Source organism: Bombina bombina, chromosome 3, assembly GCF_027579735.1.
Source record: "Bombina bombina isolate aBomBom1 chromosome 3, aBomBom1.pri, whole genome shotgun sequence".
NCBI lineage: Eukaryota > Metazoa > Chordata > Amphibia > Anura > Bombinatoridae > Bombina > Bombina bombina.
The window spans coordinates 427100482-427125501 of NC_069501.1; the positions used below are offsets into that span (position 1 = coordinate 427100482).

The 25020-nt window shown below is 40.1% G+C and overlaps 1 protein-coding gene across 1 annotated transcript in view; it reads right to left on the minus strand.

Moving 5' to 3' along the window:
• Window positions 1–20583: 20583 nt before the first annotated feature.
• Window positions 20584–25020, minus strand: part of LOC128652374 (adenosine receptor A3-like) — a 71190-nt gene continuing 66753 nt past the window's right edge. The window contains exon 3 of the mRNA XM_053705313.1: window positions 20584–21205. Within this exon, the coding sequence (XP_053561288.1) occupies window positions 20584–21205 (622 nt within the window). The remainder of the gene's footprint in view (window positions 21206–25020) is intronic.

The following is a 25020-nucleotide window of genomic DNA, read 5'->3' on the forward strand; positions in this document are numbered from 1 at the left end:
TTCATAAGTGTAGGGAGTTATAACAAGGGAGTTATTATACATGGATAACAAAATATACAGAACAGCGACTGGAATATAATTTGGAACCTATCTGGAACATATTTAAAACCCTGCTTACAACACTCTCTCTCCTCTCTCCCCAGGTATGTGTGAAAGGACATAATCCATTTTAACCCTGCATAATACAATATAGCTGCCTTTTGCCCCTACAAATCTTCAATCTTTGGTATGCGTGAATTACCTTAAAGTAACAATAAACACTAATTTTCATATAACTGCATGTAATAGACACTACTATAAAGATCAAGATGCACAGATACTGATATAAAAATCCAGTATAAAACTGTTTAAAAACTTACTTAGAAGCTCTAAGTTTAGATCTGTTGAAAAGGTAGCTGGAAAGCCCACTGCAAGTGGGAAATAAGACACTCCCCCTTCTTTTGCATGTGAAAAGACCCTTTACACAAACAGAAGCAAGCTGGAGTAGGTATCTGACGGTATTCTCATAAAACTTTGAGGCTTGGAGGCCTATTAATCAAGCCGTCAACTATGCTGCATTCGCCAGCACCAATACGCTCGCCTAACATCGCCTAACATTGTGGCCACGGACCTGAATGCGATCTCCATATTTATCAAAAAAGCCGTCAAAAAGCCGCGCACCAAGTACTGGGCGATGAGCTGCGGACTGATGTTAACTAGCAGTCATCGATCTCGCTGTTTTTTTGGCTTTTTCCCAACTTTATGTATATCCTGTCACTAAACACCGCCACTATACTAAAATGTTTAACCCCTATCCCGCTGCTCCCGGACCCGCCGTAACAAAATAAACATATTAACCCCTATCCCGCCGCTCCCGAACCCCGCCGCAAATAAATAAATGTATTAACCCCTATCCCACCGCTCCTGGACCCCACCGCAGCTAAATAAATGTATTAACCCCTAAACCCCTGGCCTCCCACATCACTACCACTTACTAAACCTATTAACCCCTAAACCGCCAGCCCCCCACATCGCCATAAACTAAATTAAGCCATTAACCCCTAAACCTAACAACCCGCTATCTTTACATTAAAATTACATTATCCCTATCTTATAATAAATTTAAACTTACCTTTAGAATTAAAATAAACTATATTAAACTATTAATTAACCTACCCTAACTATTATACTAAAATTACATTAAACTATATTAAACTATTAATTAACCTACCCTAACTATTATACTAAAATTACATTAAACTATATTAAACTATTAATTAACCTACCCTAACTATTATAATAAATTACATTAAACTACCATTTAAATTAACTATATTACATATTTAAAAACCTAACACTACTCAAATTATTTAAATCTACAATTAAAAATTACTAAATTACAAAAAATAAAAAACACTAAGTTACAAAAAATAAAAAACACTAAGTTACAAAAACAAACAAACCTCAGTATCAAAAATAAAAAACAATTACACCTAATCTAATAGCCTTATCAAAATGAAAAAAGCCACCCCAAAATAAATAACCCTAGCCTACAATAAACTACCAATGGCCCTTAAAGGGGCCTTTTGTAGGGCATTGCCCAAAAGAAATTAGCTCTTTTACCTGTAAAAAAAAATACAAACACCCCCCAACAGTAAAACCCACCACCCACACAACCAACACCCTCAAATAAAAACCTATCTAAAAAACCTAAGCTCCCCATTGCCCTGAAAAGGGCATTTGTATGGGCATTGCCCTTAAAAGGGCATTTAGCTCTTTTACTGCCCAGACCCTACTCTAAAAATAAAACCCACCCAATAAACCCTTAAAAAAAACCTAACACTAACCCCCGACGATCCACTTACAGTTTTCGAAGACCGGACATCCATCTTCATCTAAGCTGCAGAAGTCCTCATCGAAGCAGGCAGAAGTCTTCATCCAAGTGGGCCAAAGTCCTCATCGAAGCTGGCAGAAGTCTTCATCCAGACGGCATCTTCTATCTTCATCCATCCGGCGTGGAGCAGATCCATCTTCAAGACATCCGGCGTGAAGCATCCTCTTCTTCCGATGGTCGCTGCAGAATGAAGTTTCCCTTTAAGGTACGTCATCCAAATGGAGTCCCTTACATTCCAATTGGCTGATAGAATTCTATCAGCCAATAGGAATTTAAGGGGAAAAAATCCTATTGGTTGTTGCAATCAGCCAATAGGATTGAGCTTTCATCCTATTGGCTGATTCAATCAGCCAATAGGATTGTAATAAGGTTCTGTGATCTGTTATTTGCCACTTAGGTAATATGACAGTAAAATTGTTGGTTTGTTACACTAATACTTTTGATAAACACTAGGGAGAAGTGTCATCAATATATATATATAGTGTGTTTATCTGTAATTAAGCACAGTATAGGCAGTTGTTAGCCTGAGGGTTGCACCACAGTGGTAGTTCATAGGCCTAAAGAAGAACGATTCAAATGAGCTGTTATATGCAAACACCCCTTTTATATTTCAGCTTCACGCAGTACAGTTTTAGCAGAGGGTAAGTAAAAACCATGTACGAAATGTTATTAGGAAAGCACGGCTCATTACTTACAAGAGAGGTTGCCTGATGTTCCGGTAACTGCACTGAGCTGCTCCGTCAGTTCAAACAGAGAAAGTGGGCGGAGTTTTCCTCTAGCGGAGCGTTACAGAGATTGAGTGCGGCGTGTGACGACACTTACCCACTGTTGTTAGTTGTGGTGGAGCTCTACGATATTAATAACAAATAAGGTAGAATAATTCCAGAGTAAATGTCTCTTAATGCTGTACCTTAGTTCGCTGATCCTAGGGTTGTGTTAGATGAAAGACCAAGCATTGTCAGTGTTGTAGTAGGAGTCCGGTGACGGTCAGGTTGACCCAGGCAGGAGTTATGATTCAGCACACACTGAAATAGATCTGTTGGAAGTTAGAGAAAACGTTCAATATTTGTTTAGAAAACGGTTTAAGTAGGAGCTTAGAGAAGGCACTGTTACAGTTTGCAGAAATAACAAAATACTAAGCGTTGGTTATTCTGTGAGCAGGTGATTTAAAGGGAGCGTATGCATGTCATTAATTGGTTAGCCTGTTAGCCCTCACTGAAACTTGGCTTTCCTCCTCTAACACAACTGCTGTAGCCTATCTGTCCTATGGCAGCCTGCACTTCAGCCACACTCCCAGGCCAGGAGACAAACAAGGAGGGGGAGTAGGAATTCTCTTGTCTCCACATAGTACCTTTCAATGCATTCCTTCACCCCCTCTCTTTCCTTTTCATCTTTTGAAGTTCATGCTATCCGCCTCTTCTTCCCTCTAGCTCTTCGTGTTGCAGTTATTTATTGGCCCCCTGGTCCAACATCACAATTTCTGGACCACTTTGAAACATGGCTTCCACATTTTCTCTCTTGTAATGTCCCTTCTCTCATCTTAGGGGACTTCAACATACCCCTTGATAATCCTAACATGCCTGCTGCTGCTAAACTTCTATCCCTTACCACCTCTTTTGGCCTGTCCCAGTGGACAACATCTCTAACCCACCACAAAGGCAACTCCATAGACCTGGTCTTCACTAATCTCTGTGCCGTTTCCAACTTCCTTAACTTCCCCTTTCCTCTCTCTGACCACCATCTACTAACTTTCTCTCTTACTCTGCCCATCCTTCATCCTTAAGTCCTACAACTCTGCGCTCAGCCTGGCCAAACAAGTTTATTTTTTCTCCCTTGTGTCATCTCATGCATCCAACCCCAGAAAGCTGTTCTCAACCTTTAACTCCCTTCTACATCCGCCTGCACCCCCGCCCACTACCAAACCTCACTGCTCAGATTATTGCTGATCACTTCAAAAATAAAATTGACACTATTAGAAAAGACATCTGCACCTCACACCCCTCAAACCCAGCAATCCTACCCACCCCTTCTATTAACAAAACTCTATGCTACTTCCCTCCTGTAACAGATGAAGAAGTCTCTGTGTCATATCAGAGTTTGTTAGCAGTTGTTGTTAGAGTGGAATCATTGACAAGAGACCACACCATAGGAAACTGCAAATTGATTTAACTATCAGTAGCAGTCTGAGTCTGAGAGAACAGGCAAGACTGCTAGCAATAGCTGGTTAATTAAGGTTAGCTGGCTAGCAGCTGATACTAATGTTGTGGGTAGATGTGAAAATATTATCTGAACACAGGGGCTGCCTTGAGATTAATGGAAAAATAAACAAACAATCTCTGTTTTAGATTAGTAGTTCATCAATAACAGTTAGAGACAAAGTTTGTTAATTGCAGTCCATTTAAGCAACAGGTTATAACAAGTTGATGATTAGTGTGTGTGCTGTTAGCAAAAAGAACTAGCAAAATTTGTTGTATTACATATTATAGCAAGCACAGACTTTGTGAGAGTTAATAAGCAGCACACATAAGCATAGATTGTAAGGGAAACAACTTATCTTATGGAAGGAATGCAGTCCTGTATAGGAGATCATTAGAGCAGTGATTGCCAGCAGTAATTCAGTAGTTAAGGTTAAAGGCTTTTCCAGACAGCAGGAGAGGAACAATGCAGCTTCAGTGTGGAGTGTCCTGCTGTTATAGAGAAACTGAAAGTGAATCCAGAAGCAGTGAAAAAGGCTGCAGCTCCTGTAGGTTAGCAGCTGATACAGACTGAGAAGCAACAGCAGTCTGTAGTTGGTTGGCTTCAGTAAGTTGCACAGGAAGGGAACTCTCTGCAATTGAAGATACCTAAGCAGAGTGTTAGAGGAAGTGCTGGCTTAAATAGGCTGAAGGTGGAGGGCCATACTTAAAGGGGCAGTAAGTTAGAGCATTACAGGACCCCCCGAGTAAGGCAGACCTCAGGGCTGCGAGGGCTTGAGAGGGTAACGTTTGTGGAAGTCAGAACGAAGACGAGGGGCTCTCAGGTCAGAGACGGGAATCCAAAAATCTTCAGACGAGTCATAACCCTTCCATCTGACTAAGTATTGGAGTCTCCCTCTACACAATCTAGAGTCCAATATTTGATCAACCTCATATTCCAAATCGCCATCTATCACAACTGGAGCAGGAGGAGGAAGAGATCTCCCAGGAAACTTGTTCTCTAGGTATGGTTTAAGGAGAGAAACGTGGAAGGTTGGATGAATATGGAGATGTGCTGGGAGTGTCAAGCGTACAGCATTTTGGTTTATCACCTTAGCGATGGAGTAAGGACCAATGAATAAGGCGCTGAGTTTTTTTGAAGGAGTTCCAAGTTTTAAGTTCTTGGTTGATAACCAAACCCTGTCACCAACCTTAAAAGTTGGCGGATGGTGTCGATGTAGGTCAAAGTATCGTTTTTGTCTTAACTGTGCTATTTTAATATTGGAGCGTATAACTTCGAATCCGGATTTGATGGTATTTAGGGTTTCTGTGACAGTCGGATTATAGCTGGAGTCAGGTTTTAAGAAATGAAAAGTTGGATGATAGCCATAGTTGGCATAGAAAGGCGTAAGTTTAGTAGTGGAACTGAGAGTGTTATTGAAGGAGAACTCCGCCAAAGGCAAGAATGTAGACCAGTCATCTTGTAAATGAGAACAGTAACAACGCAAGAACTGCTCCAACCACTGATTAGTCCTTTCTGAAAGTCCATTTGATTGGGGATGGTAAGCACTAGTGAAGTTGTTCTGGATGGAGAGGAGTCTACATAGCTCTCTCCAAAATTTGGAGGTAAATTGTACGCCCCTGTCAGAAGTGATTGTGCTAGGTAAACCGTGCAGACGTACAATGTTTTCAATGAAAATGTGTGCAGTTTTTAGAGCAGTTGGAAGTTCGGTTAAAGGAACAAAGTGTACCATCTTAGTGAATTGATCAATAACCACCAGGATGGTGGTGTAATCTGCAGAAGGGGGTAAGTCAACCACAAAATCCATTGAAATGGAGCTCCAAGGTTTCTCTGGAATAGGTAAAGACATAAGAAGTCCATATGGAGGAACTCTCTGTCGTTTAGAGGTTGCACAGACTGTACATGTATTGATATAGTCATAAACTGTTTTGTACATATTTGGCCACCAGAAGTTCCTTTTTAGGAGTTCTAGGGTTTTGTAATGTCCAGGGTGTCCAGACAATGGGTTGTCATGTATTGTTTGGAGAATTTCAAGTCGTAGCTCAGTTGGGATATATAATTTATCTTCCTTATAGAGTAACTGATCAGATCCTTTTGTAAGAGTATGTGAAGACGGAAGGGAGTGGTCATTGAGCAAAGCTTGTTTTATCCTTGAGGGAAAATCAGCTATGAGAGCTATAATCTGTTCTGTGGGTATTATAGTAGTTGTGGTGGCACAATGAGGCCTGGGAAACATCCTGGAGAGCGAGTCAGCCTTACCATTGGCACTACCTGGACGGTAGGTAATTAGATAGTTAAACCTATCAAAAAAAAGACTCCACCTAACTTGTCTAGATGACAAAGTCTTGGTGGTTTTGAGGTATTCTAGGTTACGATGGTCAGTGTAAATTAAAATGGGCAAGTCAGTGCCTTCCAATAGGTGTCTCCAGTTCTCAAGGGCGACCTTAATAGCCAGCAACTCCTTTTCAGCGATAGGGTAGTTCATTTCGGCTGATGTGAGAGTTCTAGAGTGATAGGCGACGGGATGCACTGGAGTACTGATGGAAGTCCTTTGGGAAAGTATAGCACCAATTGCGTAATCAGAGGCATCTACCTCTAATATGTACTGTAGAGTAGGGTCAGGTAATTTAAGTATAGGCTCAGAGGTGAAGGCATTTTTAAGTTTGTCAAAGGCATGTTGGGCTTCAGAGTCCCATGTGAATCCTGTAGTGGTACCAGTGAGTCTTGTTAAAGGTTTAACAATGTGCGAGTAGTTCCTTATGAATTTTCTATAGAAATTTGAGAAACCGAGGAAACGTTGTAGTGATTTCTTATCGATAGGAGTAGGCCAGTTGAGTATGGATTTAATCTTATCATCCTCCATTCGGATCTCACTAGGTGTAAGCTTATAACCTAGGAAACTGATATTTTGAGAGTGGAATGTACATTTCTCTAGCTTTGCATACAGACGGTGTGTTTGAAGCCTGGCAAGGACCCATCGGACGTGTTTAATGTGTTCTTCTTCTGAAGATGAATAGATGAGGATATCATCTAAATAGATGACGACACAAATATCCAATAGGTCTCGAAAGATATCATTAACAAAAAACTGAAAAGTGGCGGGGGCATTGCAAAGCCCAAAAGGCATCACCAAGTACTCATAGAGGCCATATCTAGTGCGGAAGGCTGTTTTCCATTCATCACCACTCTTGATTCGCACTAAGTTGTAGGCACCCCGTAGATCAAGTTTTGTGAAAATTCTGGCCATTTGTAACCTCTCCACTAGGTCAGGAATGAGTGGAAGAGGGTACCTATTTTTTATAGTTATTGTATTCAGAAGCCTGTAATCTATAATAGGGCGAATGGTGGCATCTTTATTTCTCACAAAAAACATACCAGCCCCAGCTGGAGAGGTAGACGGTCTTATAAATCCCTTGCATAGATTATCATCTATGTAGGTCTTGAGTTGAGCGAGTTCTGGTTCGGACAAGGAGTAGACATGCCCGTAAGGAACACTAGAGCCAGGTAATAGGTCGATAGGGCAATCATAAGGACGATGGGGAGGCAGGCATTAAGCTTCCTTTTTACTGAACACATCATGGAAATCTTGGTACTGTTCAGGTAATACATTAGTAGAAGGCTGTAGTAGTAGGTGGTGCTGTAGACAGGTTTTACTGCAGTAGTCAGAGTTAAAATTCACATGTAGGCTATCCCAAGATATGGAAGGGCAATGTAGTCTTAACCAGGGTAAACCAAGAATTAAAGGGTAAAAAGGCGAAGAGATAACGTCAAAAGTTATATGTTCCGTATGTCCAGAGGTAGAGCACATTTGTAATGGTATTGTGTTATGTGTAATAGGACCATTAGGGACAAGGGAGCCATCAAAGATTCTGAGAGACACAGGAGTAGATTTCTTAACAGAAGGAATTTCATTAACTTGTAACACAGATGAATCTATGAAGTTAGCAGAGGCTCCAGAGTCAATAATTGCTTCTAGATGTAGCAGCTTTTTGTCCCACTGTACAGACACGGGAAGTGTACAATAAGCAGAATGTGGGGAGTGTGTAGAGAAACAAGATACTGAATGGAGGCAGGTACCAATAGTTTTTTTATTTAGGACTGGGCATGAGCGGACTTCATGGTCACTTGCAGCACAGTATAGGCATAGGTTTTGGAGCCTTCTCCTACGTCTTTCTTCAGATGTGAGAGGACCACGGATAACACTTTTTTCCATAGGTACAGGCGGATTGGCTTGAGGGGTTGAATCCTAGTGTGGTCTTCTCTTTCTCTTATAGGACTGTTCCAAATGGGAATGTTCTGCTCTTCTTTCCCTGAGTCTTCTATCGATGATGGTAGCTGTTTTAATAAGTTCTTCAAGAGTGGGGGGTAGCTCTGTCCTTGAGAGTTCATCCTTGAGGTTCTCAGAGAGGTTAAGTCTAAACTGATTTCTCAGACTAATGTCATTCCACTGTGAGTCACGGGCCCATTTTTTAAATTCTATAACATAATCTTCAACAGGTCTTTTCCCTTGTTTGACTGCCCTTAGAGCAGTTTCTGCTGTGAATTGACTATCCATATCCTGGTATAATGATGACATTGCTGAGAAAAATTGTTGCAAAGAATTTAGGATTGGCTCTTGGTTTTCAATAAAGGCATTAGACCAGGTTCTGGCATCCCCACGTAGGTATGATATGACTGTACAAACTTTAATGTGCTCAGAATGGTAAGTTTTTGGTTTCATCATAAACAATAGAGTACATGCAATTTTAAAATCTTTAAATTGAGATCTGTCCCCAGAGAATGTTTCTGGGGGGCTAATTGAGGGTTCAGGGGCCTCTGGGATGTTGTGAGTAGAGGTTAATGTAGTAAGAGTTGCTTTTAAATGTTGAAACTCACGTTGTAGGCCCTGCAGGCCCTGGGTAAGTATGTCAACTGTGTGAGTCAAATTCAGAATGTGTGTGTTCATTTCAGCAGGTTCCATGTTGCTTAAATATAAATTAAGAAAACACAATTCAAAAGTTTTTTTTTTTTTTTTTTTACACAATGTATATATATAGAAATATATATATATATATATATATATATATATATATATATATATATATATTTTTTTATTTTGGGCTTAGGTATTCTGTCATATCAGAGTTAAGGTTAGCTGGCTAGCAGCTGATACTAATGTTGTGGGTAGATGTGAAAATATTATCTGAACACAGGGGCTGCCTTGAGATTAATGGAATTAAACAAACAATCTCTGTTTTAGATTAGTAGTTCATCAATAACAGTTAGAGACAAAGTTTGTTAATTGCAGTCCATTTAAGCAACAGGTTATAACAAGTTGATGATTAGTGTGTGTGCTGTTAGCAAAAAGAACTAGCAAGATTTGTTGTATTACATATTATAGCAAGCACAGACTTTGTGAGAGTTAATAAGCAGCACACATAAGCATAGATTGTAAGGGAAACAACTTATCTTATGGAAGGAATGCAGTCCTGTATAGGAGATCATTAGAGCAGTGATTGCCAGCAGTAATTCAGTAGTTAAGGTTAAAGGCTTTTCCAGACAGCAGGAGAGGAACAATGCAGTGTGGAGTGTCCTGCTGTTATAGAGAAACTGAAAGTGAATCCAGAAGCAGTGAAAAAGGCTGCAGCTCCTGTAGGTTAGCAGCTGATACAGACTGAGAAGCAACAGCAGTCTGTAGTTGGTTGGCTTCAGTAAGTTGCACAGGAAGGGAACTCTCTGCAATTGAAGATACCTAAGCAGAGTGTTAGAGGAAGTGCTGGCTTAAATAGGCTGAAGGAGGAGGGCCATACTTAAAGGGGCAGTAAGTTAGAGCATTACACTCTGTACTCCTATCCTTGACTCATCTTACAACCTGCCCACTTGACCCTATTCCTTCACGACTTCTTCCCTCTCTCTCTGCTTCACTAACCCCTACCCTATCTCATCTCTTTAACCAATCCCTCACCGCTGGCACATTTCTGGATACATTCAAGCATGTGTCAATCATACCAATCCTAAAAAAGCCCTCGCTTGACCCCTCCACGCCTTCTAACTATCGACCGGTCTCCTTACTTCCCTTTGCTTCAAAATTATTGGAATGACTGGTCTATAATTGGCTAACTCAATTTCTCACAACTATCTCCTTACTTGATCCACTACAATCTGGTTTCCACCCTAAACACTCAACAGAAACTGCACTTGCTAAAGTAACAAATGACCTGTTTTCAGCTAAAGCAAAACAACCACTACTCCTTACTAATTCTTTTTGACCTATCCGCTGCTTTTGACTCAGTCGACCATCCTCTCCTCCTAAAAATACTACATTCATTTGGCATCCGAGACACAGCCCTCTCTTGGTTTGCCTCATATCTCTCAAACTGCTCAACAACATATCTTGCAATCCTATGCCTCTCTCAGTTGGCGTACCGCATGGCTCTGTCTTGGGCCCCTTGCTTTTCTCTCTCTATACATCCTCCCTTGGAAAACTTATAGTCTCCTTTGGATTCCAGTACCACTTATATGCTGATGATACCCAAATCTATCTTTCTTCTCCTGATATCTCTCCCTCTTTACTCAACCAGATTTCCAACTGCCTCTCAGCAATTTACTCTTGGATGTCTTCACACTACCTCCAACTCAATCTGTCCAAAACTGAGCTGCTTCTTATTCCCCCCTCTTCGAGACATCCAACGCGTGACATTTATCTGTTGGAAACACTATTCTCAACACTTCACCCCAGGTCCGCTGTCTTGGGGTCACACTAGACTCAGAGCTCACATTCAACCCACACATACAAGCATTTACCAAATCCTGCCGTTCACACCTACGCAACATTTCCAGAATTCGTCCCCTCCTTTCTCAAAAAACTACAAAAATACTTATTTATTCCCTCATTTTGTCATGCATTAATTATTGCAATCTACTCCTAAATGGCCTTCCAAAATACCACCTCTCCTCCCTCCAATCTATTATGAATGCTTCTGCTAGACTCATCCACCTAAGTCGCCGATCTACATCAGCTGCTCCGCTCTGCCAGTCTCTACACTGACTCCCCATACACTCCAGAATTCAATTTAAAGTAATAACCCTAACTTACAAAGCACTAAACAGTCTAGCTCCCAACTATATTTCCTCTCTTATCGTGAAATATTCCCCATCCCATTCTCTTTGATCAACCTCTGACCTACGTCTCTCCACTCCTGTTATCTCTACATTCCACTCCTGCCTCCAAGACTTCACACATGCTGCTCCTGTCCTCTGGAGCTCTCTACCCCGCTCCATAGGACTGTCTACAACCTTGTATAGCTTCAGACGCTCTTTGAAAACCCACCTATTCAGAGAGGCGTACCATCTCTCCTCCATCCCTCATCCGAACCAAACTAATACATGAACTGCCTGACTCACTGCTGCAACTACAACTGATGTAACAAGCTACACCAACCTTATGTCTCTGCACCCTAAACCTGTAGACTGTGAGCTCTCTGGAGCAGGGCCCTCTTCCTCCTGTACTAGATTTGTTTAGTTTTGTTATGTTTTGTATTTTATCAAAAATCTTTGTCATTGTACACCCCTATCATTGTACCCAGCGCTACGGAATTTGGCGGCGCTATACAAATAAATGATAATAATAATAATACTGGCTCAGGCAATACATTTTTAAACAAAATGTGACCTCATCTGCTGGGTGATGACCAATAACTGACAGCTACAGATATAAATGACATACAGTTAACTGTTTCCCTGCAAGAATGCAAACAGTATGACAGACATCGTTACCCACCCACCCTCACACTTACAAACTTGGAGATCTTTCTGTCGTCATCTCCCGTCTGTCCCGGGGAATCTAGCTGACCTGCTGCTGCCCCAGTGGCACCTCTATGCATCTTGCGATTCATTCTACTTGCCCAGGAAAGATCCATCACAAAGTACAGCAAACACACTCCCAGAACCTTTTTCCACAAGCTGTCATCCCCAGAAGTTTAAACTAAATCCAATTATTTTGTGGGGGAGGGGCTGGTGATCCACTTAGGTCCCTCCCTAAGCAGACAGCAATAAGCTCCCCTGACTCCGCTACTGTACGATCCCTAACTTACAGACAGCTGTCACACCTTCCACTGCCCCCGCCTGACCCAAAGTTCCTGCCACTACGTCTCCGCCCACTGAGTCGAAATTCCAACCAATGAGAGTACGTGTTAAAAGTTATAAAATTATTATAGCTACAGGATGGTTTCTTTGATCACGTGATTTGTTTGTAGCACGCAAAGGACATTTTTGTTACTTGAAGGAAAGATTGGCATTGATACCTCCCAACATTTAAAATGTTCAAAGAGGGACAATCTTTTCCTCCCATGGGTTCTCTATTGTATATCCTATTAGAGGACCCACACACAAATACATTTACACACACACATTTACACAAACACACATTTGCACGCACACATTTACATACACACACGCACACACACGCACACACACACAAACACATTTACATACAGACACACACATATTTATATACACACATTAACATACATACACACATTTACACACACACATACACAAACACACATTTACACACACACACATTTACATACAGACACACATACACATATTTACATACACACACAAACATCTACATACATACACACATTTACACATACACAAACACACATTTACACACACACATTTACATACAGACACACACACACACACATATTTACCTACACACACACATTTACATACACACACACATACACACATTTAAACATACACAAACAAATTTACACACACACATTTACATATACACACACATACACACACACACATTTACACACACACATATTTATAGAAAAACATTCAGGAAAGGGCACTAGGACCATTTTACTATAGAAGCCACAACTCACTTTCAAGAAGTAGTTATTTCTGTTAGCTGGGTACGGTGTAAATAATTTGAACCGTATCAGATGTTGACTGGAGATTTGTGCCTGACCTGCTTCAGTAAACAAAGTTGAACAACTAAGAGCAGCTTTAAATTTACTATGTGCATTGTCTCTGGACATGTCTTGTTTTCATTTAGATTAGGGAGCTCTTGACTACAGCGTGTGTACAGGACCAACCTCCTGAAATGTGTCCTGACCACTCCAGTGGCTCTCTTCAAAATCTTAAAGGCCAAACAAACTTTTTTGTTGGTATATTATAATTAACCCCCTACTGCCACCACTGCATTTACAATATATATCACCCAGACCTTCATTATACAATTAAATCCTAAGTGAATCCTCAGTTAAACCCTGCCCAGACTTTAGTGCTGGGGAAAACAGCTAAGGCTTGCCGGTAAGATGTCAGTGACCGGCTTCCAGTGAGCAAGTGACTCTTGCCTGTCAGCTGAGGTCGGTCCCCTCACCCGACACAATTCTTAGCTCTGGCTTCCTGATCTTTATAAAGAAGCATCATGGAGTCGGCAGACAGACGGTTACTGTCTATGCTAAGCAGCACACAGCACTAACTTGAGCTACATGCTGCAGCAGGTAACATTGTTGGACTACTTCTATATGTCACGTGACATGTAGGACCCAATAGAAAGTCTTGTTTATATCACCACTTACTAAGTAACTTGTTTTGTGCAGCGACAAGTGCCCCAGGGACCGGGGCAATGCAGGACTGAAAGGTGTCTCTCCGGTGCAGTCCCACTCCCACATGAGTCACATGTTTGTACTGTGTAGTATTATTGTACAGGCACTGCACCGCACACTGTATGCTTCAGCTTGACCCAATGACACCCCACATGATGTGTGGGTCAAGCTGAAGTACACAACAGTGCGGTTTAGTGCCGGTGTGGATGTACAATATTACTGTTACTGACTGTCAAATGTTTCTTTGACAAAGATGCACAGAGCTACTGGCTGGCCTACAGTTTTTCAGTGTGGGCGGGGCTAAGGGAAACAGCCGCACCGATCAGCGATCATGTCCCAATAAATAAAAAATTGGAGCAAATTAAGAGGCATGTTGAAGGGCTAATAGTGGGCGTACCTAAGTAACCGGCAGCCCACCGGTCATATGCCGGGTATGCCCTATGGTCATTCCGGGCCTGGTCGTAAGACCATGAATGTGTAAGGGGGCAACAATTCACAATCATTTCACAAGTTCTTTTTTGCTCGTTAAGCCACATTAAGCTCCCCAAAAAACAAGCTTAATGTCACTCATTTGCCTTGTGGGAAACCAAAATAGATTAAACTTCTAGGATAGGCTTGGACATTGAAAAACCGAGCTTGTGCCACGTTTCAAGGTAATTGAATGAAGTTTAGGCACATTTTGGTACATTAAGCTCTTTTACATTAAGCTGCTCACTTTAAATGTTTTAGGATTGTATCTATTCATTTAGCGAAGTCGAGCAGACATGATTCGCTACAGTTAATCGTGTCCACTCGACCCATGGTAAATCTATCCCTTAATATGAACAGCTTAATGTAAAAAGAGCTTAATGTACCATAATGTGCTTAAACATCAATTAATTGCTTTGAAACTTTGCACTACCTACATCTTTCAATTCCCAAACTTATCCTAGAAGTTCCATGGATTGTGGTTTCCCACAGTTCAAATAAGTGACATTAAGCTTGTTTTTTGGGGAGCTTAATGTGGCTTAACGTACAAAAATGAACTTAGATGTTAACCAATTTCCCCCAATTTCACACTATACAATAATCTATCTATTTAAACATATTCTGAAAATTTCAAGACAATTGGTAAAACATGCCAAAATATATTTACATTTAACTATTTTTTTACAATCCTAAAGCATTTCATGTTAATGGCTTAATGTAAAAAGAGCTTAATGTACCAACATTTGCCTAAACATCAATTAATTGCCTTGAAACTTAGCACAACATCAGTTTTTCACTATTCAAGTCTATCCTAAAAGTTTCATGGATTTTGGTTACCAACAAGGCAAATGAGTGACATTAAGCTTGTTTTTTGGGAGCTTAATGTGGCTTAACGTGCAAAAAAGAACTTAGATATTAACCAATTTCCCTCAAACTTTACACTATACAAGACGTTATCTATTCAAACATATCTGGAAACATACCAAAAGATATTTGCATTTAACAATTTTTTTACAATCCTAAAACATTTAATGTGAACAGCTTAATGTGGGGGGATGGCGTATTGGGGTTATTAGGCTAGGTGCTTATGGTAGAGTGTTAGGTTTTACAATTTTTACATCGTTGTCATTAGTAGGGTTTTTTTTTTCCACTATTGTTTCAATTAATTTCTATAGAGGAACAAATGCATGCACACGTGAAAACACCGCTAGCCATGTTTTCGCTTCTTGGGCTACCGCTAGCAAAAAAACATACGCCTAGATTTAGAGTTTGGCGTTAGCCGTCAAAAGCAGCGTTAAGGGCCGCCCGCTGGTATTTAGAGTCAGGCAGGAAAGGGTCTAACGCTCACTTTCCTACTGCAATTCCAGGCTACAGCAGATCCCCTTACGCAAATTGCGTATCCTATCTTTTCAATGGGATCTGCCTAACGCTGGTATTTGGAGTCTTGGGAGAAGTGAGCGGTAGAGCCTCTACCGACAAGACTCCTACCGCCAAAAAAGTCAGTAGTTAAGAGCTTTATGGGCTAACGCGTGAATATAAAGCTCTTAACTACTGTGCTACAAAGTACACTACAACCCATAAACTACCTATGTACCCCTAAACCGAGGCCCCCCCACATTGCCGCCACTATAATAAAAAAATGTAACCCCTAATCTGCCGACCAGACACCGCCGCCACCTACATTATACCTATAAATCCCTAATCTGCTGCCCCTAACATCGCCGACCCCTATATTATATTTATTAACCCCTAATCTGCCCCCCCAACGTCGCCGATACCTAACTACAATTATTAACCCCTAATCTGCCGACCGTACCTCGCTGCCACTATAATAAATGTATTAACCCCTAAACCACCGCACTCCCGCCTCGCAAACAATAGAATAAATAGTATTAACCCCTAATCTGCCCTCCCTAACATCGCCACCACCTACCTACAATTATTAACCCCTAATCTCCCGCCCGCAACGTCGCCGCTACTATAATAAATTTATTAACCTCTAAACCTAAGTCTAACCCTGACCCTAACACCCCCTAACATAAATATAATTTAAATGAAAAAAAATTATATTCCTAAAAATAACTAAATTATTCCTATTTAAAAATAAATACTTACCTATAAAATAAACCCTAATATAGCTACAATATAACTAATAATTACATTCTAGCTATTTTAGGATTTATATTTATTTTACAAGCAACTTTGTATTTATTTTAACTAGGTACAATAGCTATTAAATAGTTAATAACTATTTAATAGCTACCTAGTTAAAATAAGTACAAAATTACCTGTAAAATAAATCCTAACCTAAGTTACAAATACACCTAACACTACACTATCAATAAATTAATTAAATAAATTACCTACAATTACCTAAAATAAAATACAATAAAATAAACTATTCTATAATACAAGAAAAAACAAACACTAAATTACAAAAAATAAACAAGAATTACAAGAAGTTTAAACTAATTACACCTAATCTAAGCCCCCTAATAAAATAAAAAAGCCCCCAAAATAAAAAATTCCCTACCCTATTCTAAACTACCAAAGTAATCAGCTCTTTTACCAGCCCTTAAAATGGCTTTTTGCGGGGCATTGCCCCAAAGTAATCAGCTCTTTTACCTGAAAATAAAAATACAATACCCCCCCAACATTACAACCCACCACCCACATACCCCTACTCTAACCCACCCAAACCCCCCCTTAAAAAAACCTATTGCTAACCCCCTGAAGATCTCCCTACCTTGAGTCGTCTTCACCCAGCCGAGCCGAATTCTTCATCCAAGGTGCGCAGAGGAGGTCCTTGATCCGGTAGAAGTCTTCATCCAAGCGGCAAAGAAGAGGTCCTCCATCCGGTAGAAGTGTTCATCCAGGCGGCGTCTTCAATCTTCATCCATCCGGAGCGGAGCGGAGCCATCTTCAACGGAGCCGATGCGGAGCAGATGCGGAGCCATCCTCTTCAACCGACGACTTCCCGACGAATGAAGGTTCCTTTAAGGGACGTCATCCAAGATGGGGTCCCTTCAATTCCGATTGGCTGATAGAATTCTATCAGCCAATCGGAATTAAGGTAGAAAAAATCTGATTGGCTGATGCAATAATATAGTCAGGGGTTTGGCGGTGTTAGAAACAGCAGATTAGGGGTTCATAGGGATAATGAAGGTTGCGGCGGTGTCCGGAGCGGCAGATTAGGGGTTAATAATATAATGCAGGTGTCAGCGATAGCGGGGGCGGCAGATTAGGGGTTTATAAGTGTAATTTTAGGGGTGTTTAGACTCGGGTACATGTTAGGGTGTTAGGTGCAGACTTAGAAAGTGTTTCCCCATAGGAAACAATGGGGCTGCGTTAGGAGCTGAACGCTGCTTTTTTGCAGGTGTTAGGTTTTTTTTCAGCCCAAAATGCCACATTTTGTTTCCATGTTTCCTATGGGGATATCGTGCACGAGCTTGTTTTTCCAGCTTACCGCTACCGTAAGCAACGCTGGTATTGAGGGTTGAAGTGGAGCTACATTAGGCTCAACGCACCCTTTTTTGAGCCTAATGCAGCCCCTCAGACAACTCTAAATGGAAAGGTGCGTTGGGAAAAAAAGCAGCGTTAGCTACGCAGGTCTTTACCGACAAAACTCTAAATCTAGCCGATATTTATTTGCAACTTGTAATACAAGCAGATCCAGAGAAGTGGAAAAACCATTTTGCTAGCAGTGTTTTCGCTTGCAAAAAAATCAGATTTTCTGCACGGCTTGTAATTTCGCCCATAGGGGCCTATTTAACAAAGGTCTGTCGGAAATGATCCGGTAGTGTGGATCAGGTCTGACAGACCTCGCTGAATGCGGAGAGCAATACGCTCTCTGTATTCAGCATTGCACCAGCAGCTCTTGTGAACTGCTGGTGCAACGCCGCCCCCTGCAGATTTGCGGCCAATCAGCAGGGGGTGTCAATCAACCCGATCGTATCCATGTACACTTTTTGAGGAGAATAGGTCATGGTCTTTGCACAACAGATTAGGGTTTTCGTGTTTTGTTTTTTTCTATTTGTCTTCTACATTAACTTCTATGGGGAATACGTGAACATGCACACAATTTGGCCTTTGGACTAAGAGGCTTAATGCTGTGTTTTCGCAACTGATTTGCTTTGCGACTTAATCTTGCCCTAAAGGTTTTAGGATTGTAAAAAAATAGTTAAATGTGAATATCTTTTGGTATGTTTTACCAAATGTCCTGAAATTTTCAGAATATGTTGGATTAGATAGATTATTGTATTGTGTGAAGTTTGGGGAAAATTGGTTATGTTCTTTCTTGTACGTTAAGCGACATTAAGCTCCCCAAAAAACAAGCTTAAAGGGACACTGAACCCAATTTTTTTATTTTGTGATTCAGATAGAGCATGCAGTTTTAAGCAACTTTTTAATTTACTCCTATTATCAATTTTTCTTCGTTCTCTTGCTATCTTTATTTGAAAAAGAAGGCATCTAAGCTTTTTTTTTTTGGTTCAGAAATAGCAGACATATATGGCTTTGGTATTTCTTTCTGGCAATCAGAAGGCCGCTAAATGCCGCTGCGCACCGCACTTGTATTATGCCCAGCAGTGGAGGGGTTAATTAGGAAGCTTGTAGGGTTAATTTTAGCTTTAGTATAGAGATCAGCCTCTCACCTGACACATCCCACCCCCTGATCTCTCCCTGACCCCTCTCAAACAGCTCTCTTCCCTCCCCCACCCCACAATTGTCACCCCCATCTTAAGTACTGGCAGAAAGTCTGCCAGTACTAAAATAAAAACATTTTAAAATATTTTCTGCAGTGTAGGATCCCCTTTTACCCCCCAAACTCCCTGATCCCCCACAAACGGCTCTCTAACACTCCCCCTCTACCTATTTGACACCATCTTAGGTACTGGCAGCTGTCTGCCAGTACCCAGTTTGCTGCAAATTAGGCAGATTTTTGTAAAAATAAAAAATAGTAGCTGCCCCCCCTCATTAACCTACCCCCTCCCAGATCCCTTTCCTTCAATGGATCCCACATAGGATCCCCCTTATTGCCCTTCCTCCCTCCTTCCACCTCACTTCCGCTCTTCCACCGCAGTCCCGCCCCCTCCTGCCTCTTCCTGCTTCCTCCCGCCCCCTCCAGCAATGGCCCACCCACCCGCCTCCCTCCTTACGCTCCCACCCACCAACGATCTGCACCACCACCGTCCGATGCAGAGAGGGCCATAGAGTCGGTAACTCTGCAAATGTATTTCTGCAGTGCCCCACTCGTGGGGCATGCAGAAATAGTGCAATCTTGCTATTTTGAGCGAGATCGCGGCAGAGAGAAGCCCAGGACTGCAGGGTATGTCGCTGGTCTTTAAGGGCATAGCGACCAGCGTCGTACAGGGCATGACGCTGCCTGTTAAGGGGTTAAACTTCTTGGATAGGCTTGGATAGTGAAAAACTTAGGCTTAGCCAAGTTTCAAGGCAATTAATTGATGTTTAGGCACATTTTGGTACATTAAGCTCTTTTTACATTAAGCTCACATTAAATGTTTTAGGATTGTAAAAAGTAGTTAAATCTGAATATATTTTGGTATGTTTTACCAAATGTCCTGAAATTTTAAGAATATGTTTGAACAGATAGATTTTTGTATTGTGTGAAGTTTGGGGGAAATTGGTTAACATCAAAGTTCTTTTTAGTACGTTAAGCCACATTAAGCTCCCTAAAAAACAAGCTTAATGACACTCATTTGCCTTGTGGGAAACCAAAATCCATGAAACTTCTAGGATAGTTCTTGGATAGTGGAAATCTTGGGTTTTGAACAATTATGCAGCAATTGATTAACATTTGGGCACTTTTTCACACATTAAGCTACAGTAAGCCATTTTCACATTAAGGGGCATATTTATCAAGCTCCGTCCACCTGCTCTGAGGCGGCAGACAGACATCGCCAACAATCAACCCGATCGAATACGTTCAGGTTGATTGACACACCCTGTTAGTGGCCACAGATCTGCAGGGGGTAGCATTGCACCAGCAGTTCACAAGAACTGCTGGTGCATTGAGAAATGCCGAGAGCGTAAGCTGTCAGCATTTATCAATGTGCAGCGGACATGATCCGCAATATCGGATCATGTCCATTTGCGCAATCATAATTCGGCCCCTAAATGTTTTAGGATGTCCCCAACCCCCACCACCATATGAGTCAAGACTAGATAGTAATTGTCGTTATCCTAATGGTTTTTGAGCAACAAGATACATTTACTTAAATGTTTTATTTGTAGTTTCAAGCAATCAATTACTTATTATGGCATCAGTATTCATTTTTCTATAGTAAAAAAAAAAAAAAGAAAAACTACATGAACCTGCAAAGTTTAGAGAAGATGCTGGGACATAAACATTGCAGGCCTCGGTAACAGAATCTTTTACATTTGGCTCACATTTGTCCTTTATTGCGATGCAAAACCTTATCAGGGTTCATATTTTTCCAGGGTGTTTTCAGTAATAGGACTTTCAGATGCTTCAGCCTTGCAGAGTATCCAAGTTCTTATGATATTAAGAAAGGTGTACTTAAACTTCTTTATTTTGAATGCATAGAGAATTGGGTTCAGAGCTGAATTGAGATGAGACAATAAAATTGATACAAAAATAACTGGTTGGAATGCGATAGATAGCTCAACACTCGGATAAAAATAGTTCATACAGTTCACAATGGATATGGGCAACCAACATAAAGTGAACAATACCAAGACCAGAACTAATAATGTGGCTGTCTTGAACTCCTTTCTGTAGTAGATCCCTCTGCTTTGAAAATTGTTAGCGCTTTGTCTTATCTGTTTTCTCATAAGGTAGAATATCTTCACATACAAGACCACCATGAAAAATAGAGGAATAAGAATCCACCCAAAAAAGCAGAAGTAAACCAGATAGTCCAAGCTGATGACATTGGGGAAATTGCACCTTATGGTAGGTTCCTTATATTTTGACCTATTGTTCCAACCAAACATTGGCACCATTGCTCCCAGGCCAGACAAACTCCAGAAGAAGATTATACATAATGATACTCTCTTTTTGGTCATCACAGTTCTGTAGCTGCAAAAAAGATACAATTTTTTATTGTTACCGATTATACATTAGGCTGTTTTATTATTCAAAGGGACATTAAGATCAACATTTAATCACCCATAAAGGGCCAGATTACGAATGGAGCGATATTTAACGCTCCCGCTCGAGCATTAACTGCGCTAGAAGTAAGCTTTTATTCTTAAATACGCTAAAATGATATGAAAATATGAATATTCCCCATTGCAATGTTCTTCACATAGAAGAATATGTTCTATTTATTCATAATATGTATTCATGATTATATATAGGTATATATATATATATATATATATATATATATATGAATATCTATTTATAAATACATAGAACATATTCTGCTATGTGAATATCATTGGTATGTGAGATATTTAAAGGGACAGTCAAGTCCAAAAAAACTTTCATGATTCAAATAGGGCATGCAATTTTAAACAACTTTACAATTTATTTTTATCACTAATTTTGCTTTGTTCTCTTGGTATTCTTAGTTGAAAGCTAAACCTAGGAGGTTCATATGCTAATTTCTTAGACCTTGAAGGCGTTTCTAATCTAAATGCATTTTGACAGTTTTTCACCACTAGAGGGCGTTAGTTCATGTGTTTCATATAGATAACATTGAGCTCATGCACGTGAATTTACCGAGGAGTGAGCACTAATTGGCTAAAATGCAAGTCTGTCAAAAGTGTAAAAAATAAACGGCTAGATTTAGAGTTTTGTCGGTAAGGACCCGCGTAGCTAAAGCCGGCTTTTTTCTGGCCGCACCATAAAATAACTCTGGTATTGAGAGTCCACATAAAGGCTGCGTTAGGCTCCAAAAAAGGAGCGTAGAGCATTTTTAACGCAACTTCAACTCTCGATACCAGAGTTGCTTACGGACGCGGCCAGCCTCAAAAACGTGCTCGTGCACGATTCCCCCATAGGAAACAATGGGGCTGTTTGAGCTGAAAAAAAACCTAACACCTGCAAAAAAGCCGCGTTCAGCTCTTAACGCAGCCCCATTGTTTGCTATGCGTAAACACTTCCTACGTCTGCACCTAACACCCTAACATGTACCCCGAGTCTAAACACCCCTAACCTTACACTTATTAACCCCTAATATGCCGCCCCCGCTATCGCTGACACCTGCATATTATTTTTAACCCCTAATCTGCCGCTCCGTATACCGCCGCTACTTACATTATCCCTATGTACCCCTAATCTGCTGCCCCTAACACAGCCGACCCCTATATTATATTTATTAACCCCTAATCTGCTCCCCACAACGTCGCCTCCACCTGCCTACACTTATTAACCCCTAATCTGCCGAGCGGACCGCACCGCTACTATAATAAAAGTTATTAACCCTAATCCGCCTCACTAACCCTATAATAAATAGTATTAACCCCTAATCTGCCCTTCCTAACATCGCTGACACCTAACTTCAATTATTAACCCCTAATCTGCCGACCGGAGCTCACCGCTATTCTAATAAATGTATTAACCCCTAAAGCTAAGTCTAACCCTAACACTAACACCCCCCTAAATTAAATATAATTTTAATCTAACGAAATTAATTAACTCTTATTAAATAAATTATTCCTATTTAAAGCTAAATACTTACCTGTAAAATAAATCCTAATATAGCTACAATATAAATTATAATTACATTGTAGCTATTTTAGGATTAATATTTATTTTACAGGCAACTTTGTAATTATTTTAACCAGGTACAATAGCTATTAAATAGTTAAGAACTATTTAATAGTTACCTAGTTAAAATAATTACAAAGTTACCTGTAAAATAAATCCTTACCTAAGTTACAATTAAACCTAACACTAGACTATCATTAAATTAATTAAATAAAATATCTACAATTACCTACAATTAAACCTAACACTACACTATCAATACATTAATTAAATAAAATCCCTACAAATAACTACAATGAAATAAACTAACTAAAGTACAAAAAATAAAAAAAGAACTAAGTTACAAAAAATAAAAAAATATTTACAAACATAAGAAAAATTTTACAACAATTTTAAACTAATTACACCTACTCTAAGCCCCCTATCGGAACAGCCAATAGAATGCGAGCTCAATCTGATTGGCTGATTCGATCAGCCAATCGGATTGAACTTGATTCTGATTGGCTGATTCCATCAGCCAATCAGAATATTCCTACCTTAATTCCGATTGGCTGATAGAATCCTATCAGCCAATCGGAATTCGAGGGACGCCATCTTGGATGACGTAATTTAAAGGAACCGTCATTCGTCGTTAAGTCGTCGGCCAGGATGGATGTTCCGCGTCGGAGGTCTTCAGGATGCTGCCGTTTCGCTCCGGATGGATGACGATAGAAGATGCCGCCTGGATGAAGACTTCAATCGGATGGAAGACCTCTTCTGCCCCGCTTGGATGAAGACTTCGACCGGATCATGGACATCTTCAGCCCCCCCACTTGGGCTTGGATCAGGACATCGGAGGAGCTCTTCTGGACTGATCGGTGAACCTGGCAGGTTGAAGACAAGGTAGGAAGATCTTCAGGGGCTTAGTGTTAGGTTTATTTAAGGGGGGTTTGGATTAGATTAGGGGTATGTGGGTGGTGGGTTGTAATGTTGGGGGGGGGGTATTGTATGTTTTTTTTACAGGCAAAAGAGCTGAACTTCTTGGGGCATGCCCCGCAAAGGGCCCTGTTCAGGGCTGGTAAGGTAAAAGAGCTTTGAACTTTAGTAATTTAGAATAGGGTAGGGCATTTTTTTATTTTGGGGGCTTTGTTATTTTATTAGGGGTCTTAGAGTAGTTGTAATTAGTTTAAAATTGTTGTAAGATTTTTCTTATGTTTGTAAATATTTTTTTATTTTTTGTAACTTAGTTCTTTTTTATTTTTTGTACTTTAGTTAGTTTATTTCATTGTAGTTATTTGTAGGTACAGGTAGCCCTCAGTTTACGCCGGGGTTAGGTTCCAGAAGGAATGGTTGTAAATCGAAACCGTTGTAAATTGAAACCCAGTTTATAATGTAAGTTAATGGGAAGTGAGGGAGATAGGTTCCAGGCCCCTCTCAAAATTGTCATAAGTAACACCTAATACATTATTTTTAAAGCTTTGAAATGAAGACTTTAAATGCTAAACAGCATTATAAACCTAATAAAATAATCACACAACACAGAATATATAATTAAACTAAGTTAAATGAACAAAAACATTTGCTAAACAGCATTATAAACCTAATAAAATAATCACACAACACAGACTTCACTTGTATTTTTCTGCAAACAGTTCTTTCTATGCATTCCAATCTGGACCGATTTATAGACAGCAAGATCTTGTTCCTTTGAAATCTGCAAGATAGCTCAGGTCTGGTTAAACTGATTAATTTCAGCTTGCTTGGCTTTGCTGCAACACAAGCGGACAGCTCCACCTACTGGCTATTTTAATAAATGCACTGCTTCTCAATGCTTTTCAATAGCAGTCACATGACTGGAAAAAAAGGTTGTTATTCTGAAACGGTGTAAATTGAACCGTTGTAAAACGAGGGCCACCTGTATTTTATTTAATTAATGTATTGATAGTGTAGTGTTAGGTTTAATTGTAGGTAATTGTAGATATTTTATTTAATTAATTTAATGATAGTCTAGTGTTAGGTTTAATTGTAACTTAGGTTAGGATTTATTGTACAGGTAATTTTGTAATTATTTTAACTAGGTAACTATTAAATAGTTCTTAACTATTTAATAGCTATTGTACCTGGTTAAAATAATTACAAAGTTGCCTGTAAAATAAATATTAATCCTAAAATAGCTACAATGTAATTATAATTTATAT